At 36.6% G+C, this 10,852-nt stretch overlaps 1 protein-coding gene across 1 annotated transcript; it reads right to left on the minus strand.

The window, feature by feature from the left end:
• Positions 1-3,787: 3,787 nt before the first annotated feature.
• Positions 3,788-4,234, minus strand: LOC126792318 (glutaredoxin-C5-like). Its single transcript, XM_050518771.1, has one exon. It carries the CDS (start codon positions 4,232-4,234, stop codon positions 3,788-3,790), a length of 447 nt encoding a protein of 148 aa, XP_050374728.1.
• Positions 4,235-10,852: the final 6,618 nt, after the last annotated feature.

Raw genomic sequence — 10,852 nt, forward strand, 5'->3', positions numbered from 1 at the left:
TTGTTGTTGCACTTGGCAAGTGGCATTTTTATGACAAAGTGTTTCTGCCTCATCTCTAAATCTCGTGTGGGTATTTTTTGTTTTCATCAGTATTGCCATTACTGCTATTTCTGTGAAATACACTAAAAATTTGAGACTTATTGGGTGTAAAGAGAAAAGAGCAAAGAGGAAAGTTGTTGACAGGCTGGTGATCTGCCTTGAATACTACTGGTTTATTTGATCTACATGAAGCTTGTTTGCCAACATAGTGAGTGGCATTATGTACCAAAGTGCTGAATAGTGGTGAGGAGGCTTTCTACAAAGAGAATCAAGCCAGATTTGAGGGACAAGCAGCTCATTGATCAGCAGTATGAGTGTATGACTATCCACCTGGTTTCTGCATAGAGCACATGCACTGAAATATAGGATTTGTACTGCCACATCCCACACTTACAGGTCAAATGCTTCATTGTCCTACTCAAATGTAGGACAAGTATTGTTGATTTCAAAGGCTGCAATATTTCCCACATTGTCTAAAATTTAATGAAAGTGATACTAAGAAAAGAAACACACACGACAGATGTGATACACAAGGATAGCACAAAATGGTGAAAGTTCTTATTCCAAAGTGGTGTTTATATTTTACTGTAACCTGGGCTCTATTTTATTCTCATCAGGAACCAAAGACACTCTCTTTTCCATATGCCTCAGTTTTAGATGAAGTCCCTTTCCTGCCCCATGGGAGTTGGCAAGGAGCAAGATGTGCATCTATAATTCTATATGTTCATTTACATATGCACTAATAATTCATCAGTAATGGACCCAAACAGGCACAAAGTATCATAGCCAATTTTTTATTTCATTTTTTCATCCACTACTAATTAGAAAGTCACCCATTAGATCAGAGTATCTTGTAGATCTTAGGGCAATAAACTATTTATTCACCTGGAAAAGTACAAAGTACTTGCTAGCTAATAAGTACTTCATCTCATATCAGATCAGACCCTTATTCAGTTGTATGATGATAGCATGTTCTCTATGATGGAGGGTAGACGCAGCTTCCTACAGCTGCAAACAAAGACAAAAACTTGCATCAGAAAAACTCTTCCAAGCTAATTGTTACATTATTAGAAGAGCATTAATTCTATTTAGGTGGGTACTACTCACTAGGATTTTCATAAATAACCATTCCACTGCTATAGAAATTGCAAGCATTGGCCGACTGTCCATCTGCTTGAAAATAGAGGTTCATGACCATGGCTGCAGATGAGACCTTGTTAGAAGGGTTGTAACAGGGACCTCCCGATCTGGTAACGGAGCAGTCAATCGGGTAATACTTTGGCTTTCACAGACATACTTGATATTCATATCAAGGTCAGTATCAGCACTAGAAGGCTTAGCAATGCCCCACTTCCTGTCGTTTACCTGCCATCAAAACACAACATGCATCATTTGTAATCATCGATCAAAACTTACATGACGACTGTCATTTTAACTTAAAGCAATGAATTGCATATCTATAAAGCACTGTCAAAACTGACTATTTTTACCCGCCCTTTTTCATTTTGGACTTCCCTTGCTTCTGCAAAAAGTTACCATAGAAAAAATTTACATAGTGCACGAGTAAAGCCTTACAGGAATGTGACTTAATGATGTAACAGAAGTTATACCAGTGCTCATAGTGAAACATATGAAAAGAGCAGCAGTCAGAACAGAGCATACAAATGACAATTTCAGCATTGCAGACAGTTATAGATCCAAATGCCAAAGCAATTCAAAGAACAAAAAGAGAGAGGGAATGGGCCGAGGGAATGATGTACGATATGAATTGCTATGAGATCGATATGAATTGTATTGTTAATCTCTTCCTGTGCTTATATAGAGATTGAGGGTTCGTAATGTCTACTATGCAACCTAGCTTTTTATCTATCGTGACACTATTGATATTGATGGACAAATACGTTTGACGAATTAATGATGTGATGAAAACACCCCTTTCCGTTTAAGCTGAGATTTCTCTTGGCAAGGTGGTGGGATTCAATCATATTTGGCAATTAGCAAGTATAAATAGGCTTTCAACTTTTACAGTTCATGGTTTTTTTTATTAAATTAGCTTATTTAGACTTGAATACAGAAAACATATCCTTTTTTAGTTTTTATGTTACAAGTTTATGAGTTGCTAAGAGATGAAATTCTGGATTTAAGGGATAAAGTTTCATTGTGATCCTACAAAAACTGAAAAAAAAAAAAAGGCTCTTTTTCAGAGATCTAATTATTCTTAGCTGTAATCTAATGCTTTTTTGACAGCCATGCCAGGAGACACATTTAATGAATTAAGGAATGAAATTCTTAGAAATGAGAAAGCTTGGTTTGAGGTTCTCCATCTTCTCTTCCATGTCACTTCAAGTTGCCTGGCTAAGTGGTAAGTATCATTTCTTGCATTATCATGACATGGTATATCAATTTCGCATCTACATTACGTAAAACAAATAAATCCGGGAAACTATTTGTTATATACAATGGTCTAAATATTGTTTTCGGCATCGTATCGGTCGAGAGGTAAAACGATATATCGGGGGATATATCGGTTTTATCGGGCATATATCGGTTTTATCGGATTTGCTTATTTTCAATAAAATTTAGAAAATTATACTTCAATATGTACCAAATAAACTAAAAAAACGGTATTAAGTAAACTAAAGAAAATAAATACTTGATTTAATGACAATTAAAGTACACAAACGACATCTAATAATAAAAATAGGTATTTAAGAATGATTATTTAGACTTGAAATTCATCATATATATTTAAAATTTATATAAATTAAAAATATATATGAAAAAATGAAAAATATATATGTTTTTTTTTAAAAAGAGAAAATAAATATTAAAAAATTAAACAAAAATTGAAAAAATAATTAAAAATCAAAGTTTGACCGATATTTGACTGTTGACCATCATTTTTGCGTTGACCGATAAATTTTGACCGATATGCTCTTATCGTATCGGATTCGAAATATCAGCGATATATTGGGGATATATCGGCGATATCGGCGATATTTCAAACATATGTTATATATATCCTATGTAAATAAGCCAATTATCCTATGAATGACAACATACAAAATAACCATGATAGAAAACGTAAAAGTTGTGAATCAATTTCATACGCGTGATAAGAAAATGAATGCTGCATTGATCAAATCGATCATGACCCAGCTTTTCAATAATATTAAGCAGTTAACCAACATTCTTAACCTTTACATAGATATGAGTCATATGACCCGAACTTGTGATTGAGCTTTTACCCAACTCATGGCAATTAGCACTGTAGACAAAGTGGAAGTTGCAGAAAGCAATCCAAAGTTAACTTGAAAAATTTAGTGTTGAGGAACTGTGAGAGTATAAATTCAGAGATAGAGACAACACTAAAGATTAATTAAATGTAAGAAACACTAACCCTTTTATTTTTTTGGAACTTCTTTTGTTGAGGGAGAAGTTACATGAATTCACTCAACTAACGCCGATGGTAAAACGATTAAAAAAAAGATCACAGAGTACTCAAATGGCACCCCCAACACCCCATTTCCATAATCTAAACTCTAGAGAGAGATCCAGGAAAAGCTAGAAAACTGAAAATGAATTTCAGATATAGAAACTTATTCTGACGAGTACGTACTAGCTAAACTAATGAGACATTGATTGATTAGTTATTAGTGTTTCGGAAGATAAGGAGTGCATGGTAGCTAGTGCAAGCCCTAAACCCTAAACCCTTCCTCGATCTGCATTCCCTGCTTACTCTGCTATGTTATAAGTGGTCATGATCATTTCGTTTTTGTTGATGAAAAGAGTTGGTAGGAGTGGTAGCCCTCTCAATCAGAGCCAGAGAGCCCCCAGCCTCTTTGAGAAGAGGTACGAGCGTGCCATTAATGAGCGAGACCAGGACTCTGTCCATGGTTCCGACAAGCTTCCCACCGATGAAGACCACCGGCACAGCGTCGGAGGTCCCCATTAGCCTCATCAGAGCCCTCTCCAAGTCCTTGCCTCCTCTGGGATCCTCGTCGAGCTCGTTCACCGTTGGATTGACACCCATGCCGCAGAAGAGCCTCTTGATGGCGTGAGACATGCAACAACTGCTTATGCTGAATATCACCATCGCGTGTTCCGACGCCATCCTCTCAATGAGCTCCAGTGGATCACCGTAACTGCTCCGTGTAGCCATATAAGAACCCCACGACTCAGTCTGGTAGTGCATTAATTGTGATAATCAATAAGCTAGGAAAGAAGAACAGAGGTACGTAGTTCTCTTGGTTAAAAGCTCAAAGAAAGTAGCTGGTAAGCAAGCTAGAAACAGAGCTTGGTGGTAATGAGATTAATGGTGAGGAATGGAAATATGGAAGGGTTGGTATTTATAGAAGCGAGTTTGGACATGGACGTACATTTAAGTGGAATAAGTCTTGTGGCTAAGTTTTGATGAAATGGAAACATCTCTTTTCCATTTCTATTTATCTAGTTCATCTTTGTTTCGTGTGTTTCCGGGAGGAAGTAGATCTTTTCAATCTCGGGAAGGCTAGCTAGTTTATCTTAAAAAGGTTTTTAGTACTGGGCAACATATATGTTGTGAGTTGATTAAAGATGAAAAGTGAGCTTATCAAGAACAAGATTAACGGTCAGTTGATTTAGGACTTGACAATGAGCATATCTTTGTTACAAAATGCCATCTGATCGATCAACACCGGCCTCAGCTCAATCATATGACTAGCTACTTTGACCAGTGTGACGTTTGAGAAAGCAGACCTCAGTTGCTGCCACCTTAAGCCTAACAAACAGTAGAAAATAAGAATATGATATGAGTTTAAGGCTTCCACGTATTATTCTCCAATGTAGTGGTATATATAGAAGTACAAATATAATTATAAGAGAAAATTTATACGTACAAAGGAAAGTAAACATTTACATAATATTCTACACTCTCCCTCAAGTTGGTGCTTAAATATCAATTATGTCAAACTTGTCAATTGAATCATCAAACACTTTTTTTGATACTCCTTTTATAAGTACATCTATCAATTGATCTTCAACATACATGAAAGGAAATCTGATGACTTTTCTGTCTAAGTTTTTTTTGATAAAGAATCGATCTACCTCCACATATTTAGTTCAATCATGCTGAACTAGATTATGAGAAATTTCAATTGTTGATATGTTATCACAATGTAGGTCCATAGGTTTCTTGAGTTTGATACTTAAATCCTTCAATACATTTCGTATCCATAACAATTCACACACTTCATGAGCCATATATCGAAATTCAACTTCAGCACTTGACCGAGCAACAACCTTTTGTTTCTTACTACGCCATGTAACTAGATTTGCTCCAACAAAAGAGAAATATCCGGATGTAGACCGTCAGTCAGTCTTATCACCTGCCCAATCATCATATGTGTACCCCCACAACTTCTAATTCGCTCTTCTTTTCAAACAACAAACCTTTCACATGTGCCTTCTTGAGATACTTCAATATACGATACACTGCATCCATATGTTCTTCATTAGGACAATGCATAAATTGACTAACCACATTCACAACATAAGCAATATTGGGTCTAGTATGAGAAAGATAAATAAGTTTCCCTACAAGACGTTGGTGCCTTCCTTTATCTATTGGAGTTTGATCAGGATAGATGGCAAGGTTATGATTCATCTCAATCAGTGTCTCAGCAGGCCTACAATCAAGCATCTCAGTCTCAACTAACAAATCAAGTACATACTTACGTTGAGACAAAAAAATTTCATTATTCGATCTTGCTACTTCAATTTCAAGAAAGTACTTTAATTGCCCAAGTTCCTTCATCTCTAATTCCTTTGAGAGATAATCTTGTAAAGCCTCCATCTCTTTCAGATTATCTCCTGCGACAACCATATAATCCACATACACTATCAAAGCGGTGATCTTACCTTGATTACGCTTAATGAACAAAATATGATCTGAGTTGCTATGTTTGTACCCAAACGCCTTCATTGCTTTGGAAAATCTCCCAAACCATGCTCTAGAAGACTGCTTCAGGCCATATAAAGACTTCTTCAATTTACAAACCTTGCCTGCATCACAAGGTTTATGTTTGACTCCTGGTGGCATGTCCATATATACTTCTTCTTCTAAGTTTCCATTGAGAAATGCATTCTTCACATCAAATTGGCGAAGTGGCCAATCTCTAGCTACTGTAAGAGAGATCAGAATTTTGACAGTATTAATTTTTGCTATATGAGCAAATGTCTCTTCATAGTCAACTCCATAACGCTGGGTGTATCCTTTGGCAACTAATTTTACTTTGTACCTATCAATGCTTCCATCAGCTTTTCAGTTTTACTATAAACACCCAACGACATCCGATAAAGTTCTTTCCAATTGGCTTAGTCACAACATCTCATGTTGAGTTTTTCTGTAGTGCTTCAAGTTCTTCATTCATCGCTTGTTTCCACTTACGGTCTACTAATGCATCATTTACAATACTAGGAATAGATATAGTGGATAATTAATCAACAACAAGAGCATGTGCTCTGACAAACTGTGGTTAGACATATAATTGGCTATTGGATATTTTGCTCTAGCTTTAATATATGCTTCATAGTGCTTTTTAGGAATACCTTTAGTAACCCTTTGTGATTTTTCTAATTTCAATATTATCTGCCCCAGATAATTCACTTGAATGTAAAGGCACTTGAGGAGAAACATTCACGACAAATTCTTTAATTGTTGATGATGTAAATTGCGAAAAAGCACTTTGTGTCACGAGTTAGTAGTTTCTGAATGAGTGGGGGGATTATGCTCCATAGTTGACGTAGGCTCCACTGGTCCATTTGTGTCATGGATACAGTAGTTTCTGAATGAGCAGGGGGATTATGCTCCATAGTTGACGTAGACTCCACTGGTCCATTCTCAGTGATCATGTGGTTCGGCTCCAATGGCTCGGTAATACGGCTTGGCTCAATGTGGCTCGACTCCTTATCAGACGGTGACACATGAAATTGAGGTTCAGATGGAATGGTTTGAGCTCGCCCACCCCTATTTTCTTCCATTGATATTGACGGATGTGAAGGGAGAGACAACTCTAGCCCATGTTTCTTATTTCAGACAAGCTATTTTGTGTCCCAATTTTTACCAGATTCTATTCCAACTCCAACCTCTTTACTTTTTCCAACTCCAAAATTTTATTCTAATGCTTATAATTCTTCTAATTCTTCAAAAATACATATATTTTTAGGATTTCCTTCATTGACTCTCTCCCCTTGAAGCGAAGACTCAAAACCCCATTTGAGAAATATAGCTCAGATTCACGAAAAGAAACATCAAGAGGTATGTATGGTATCAGTGAGCGGGTCATAACATCTGTATCCATTCTAAAACTCTGCATAACCCACAAAAATACACTTTCTTACACGAGGATCGAGCTTACCTTGTTGGGGCTTGGGAATATAAATACATACATTATGCATCCAAACACTCGAGGCTTCGAATTGGGCATAGAGGGAGCTGAAAGGAGTTGGTGAAGTTGATGTTGAGGATTCTGAAATTCAATTACCCGAGAAGGAGTACGATTGATGAGATACGCATCAGACTTTATAACTTCTCCCCAATATTCACGAGGTACATTCATTCCAAACAAGGAGGCACGAACAACCTTAAGCAATTGTCGATTCTTTCGTTATGCCAATCCATTTTCTTGAGGAGTATAATAATTCAAAGTTTAATGTCAAATTCCATGAGCTCGGGTGAACTCATGCATTGGACCATTAACATATTCACCACCATTGTCAGATTGGAAAACACGAATCTCCTGTTGATATTGTATAGACACTATCTTGTGAAAGTGTTTGAACCTGGAACTTACGTCGCTCTTGTTCTTCAATAAAGATACCCAAGTCATCCGTGTGCAATCATCAATAAAAGTGACAAAATACCGAGCACCACATAGTGCAGGAATTTTTGTAGGACCCCAAACATAAAAGGAATCTTCATAAAAGAAATAAGACTTATGTGTAGACTTGATGAATATGATATGCTATGGCTCTTTGCTAATTCACATATGTCACACCGAAAATCTGAAGCGTTGACACCTAAAAACAACAACGGTTGGAGCTTTTTAAGATAGTGAAAATTCAGATGTCCCAAGCGGCGATGACATAGCCATACAATTTCCTTAGCACTCTTGACACTATGAGCCTGGTTAGCTTGTCCCAAAAGATGTTTATGATTTTCTCCTGTCTCTGTAAGGTTTAAGTAGTACAATTTCCCTCTTTTTACACCATAACCAAGAATTCTCCAAGTCAGAATGTCCTAAAACACACATAATGACATATAATAGGTGAAAATACATGCAAGAACTTGAATAATCTAACCAATTGACAGAAGATTATAGGCCAATGATGGAACAACCAAAATAGATTCAAAGGCTATGGTATTGGATAAGACAATGGAACCTTCTCCAATAACTAGAGTAGAGTTACTATCAGCAGTAGACATAATTTTGTAAGGAATGTTTAATTGTTGTCAAGAGATTGGGGTCATTTGTCATGTATCTGATGTACTTGTGTCAATTATCCAAATATCATTCAAACTATATTTACTCGACTGTGCTACATTGGCGGAGACATTATATGAATACTCTCTATGTAGTAGCCGTGATAGCACTTCTCGTCTTACGTGGTTTTAAGGTGAAATCCCACCAATCAGAATATTAAATTACTTCAAAACATCGTTGCGCGTTATGACCAAAATATCCACATAATGGACATTTTGTATGTGCATATGAATTTGGTTTGTTCTGTGAACAACATGGTGCTACCGTCGCACGATGGATGTTCAATTCGTCTTCCATGATAAAATATCGGAACTTTGATCACTTAAACTGTGCTTGTATGGCTTCGGGTAGGCCCCGCATAAAGAAAAATATTATGGTGGTGGAAGGTTGTGACAATATCACGTGGGTTTTGCTTTGATGATGGTGTACTATGCTATGGTAGATAATGATGATGTGATGATGAATGGTATGATGATGGCTTTTGGTATGTTGAAAGGTTGTACAGGTGGTTGGGTTACGGGGACCACGTCTGCTGCAACAGAAAAAAAATTATTTTGCGGCTGGAGCTTTGGCGCGGCTTGAAGACGGCTTGGAGAGAGAAAACTTAGAATCTGTCTCCGAACTGCTGCTCTTCTTTGTGGGGCCGCGGCAAGGCTACTGTCGGCTGGACTGTGCGACTGTTGAATATATAATTTTTTTTTTGTGCTTACTAGCTGAATTTGGGTTTTTGTGAATTTTGGGATTCAGGGATTCAAGTATAGTATGCTTTTGATAGTGGTGTTGTGATCTACGATGCTACGAAGTTTTACTGGAGATCAGATTCCTATTTCAAAATCGGAATTGGAAGCGAAAACATCTGGAAGCGCTCGGAAGTGCGCTCTAAAAAAGTAGGTTTTGGAAGCACAGTAAAAGAGCAAACTTCCGGATCGGAAGCGTCACAGAAGCGCAAGCTTCCAAATCGGAATCACCGTGGAAACACGAGAGTTGTTGGGTTTTTATAATTTTCTTATCTCTTTTCCGGCTCTAATATAAATCTATTCTAAAATCTCCATATTTTAAAGACTCGATAATTCATGAAGATAAATAAAAATCTAGAATTGAATGACAACCAAGAAAACATACAGTTGAAGCCTCGTTCAAGCATGTTGAATGAGATTTGAGGATTTGTTTGAGTTTTTAGTTTTGTGTGAGACAACAAAGGCATATAGGATTATAGATGAGTTTGATTTGGAGCAAGATACTGATTGAAACTAAATAAGTATAATTTGACTGAACATGTATAAGTATAATCCTAATAGGAAATTTATACGTACAAGGAAATGAAACATTTACATAATATTCTACACAAACAAATTTGACTGAAGATTCTTGTTTTGAATAAGAAATCTTCATCGCTTTCAGTTTAATCATCAAGCTCCAGTTCATCTTTACCATTATATAATCTCCATCTTCACACTGTTCGTTTCTTATCCTCCTCAGAACTTCTTTGTCTTCAATTGCTTACAACAGGAACTCTTTGTCTTGCTAATCAATTATTATTTATGCTTGATAAAAAGCTCAATGTTAATGCTTCAATTTGCCCCATCAGCTTGATTAATTGTATGTGTTCTTGTAAATACTTCTCCTTGTCTTCCAGCAATGCACCATTTCATATTTGGAAATCCTTGACGTGTTAGAGCCCATTGTTATTAAGGAAGGAGCACAAGTTATGAAAGAGGTTGCTGTTCTAGCAGATATGGCTGCAAGGTTGAAGAACCACAAGAAAACAAATTAGGTTGCAACTGACCACCAACATCCGTTCTTCAAAGAATGCGCGAGCTAAGGTACCAGCAGGGGGAGAAACTCGTCGAAGGAGCGAAAGTAAGTGTGTTGGGGATCAGAGTTAAACCATGGCACCATCTTGAAGCGTAGCAGCTGCACCTTTTTGTCTAGTAATTGTTGAATAGTTCTTGTTTTTGGAGCATATAACTAATAACAAATTACTAATAAGTACAGACAATAATTTAGTTTACAAAAAAACTCACTTTCTAATTTGATATGACAAATTAGGACACAAAATTACAAATAAGGACCACATAATGATAAATTGTCACATATCTGATATTTTATTTCCCCCCCCCCTCTTTAGCTTATCACATTTAAGAGAATTCAAATACTACCACATATCACATCTACATATGTACCAGCTACTGTCAACTAATAAATTATCTGTTACTGTCAATTGAAAAACTACTTTCTACTGTCAATTATGAAACTAACAGCTACTATCTAATTAAGCAACATGCTACTGT

The sequence above is a fragment of the Argentina anserina genome, chromosome 4, assembly GCF_933775445.1.
Source record: "Argentina anserina chromosome 4, drPotAnse1.1, whole genome shotgun sequence".
Taxonomy (NCBI): Eukaryota; Viridiplantae; Streptophyta; class Magnoliopsida; order Rosales; family Rosaceae; genus Argentina; species Argentina anserina.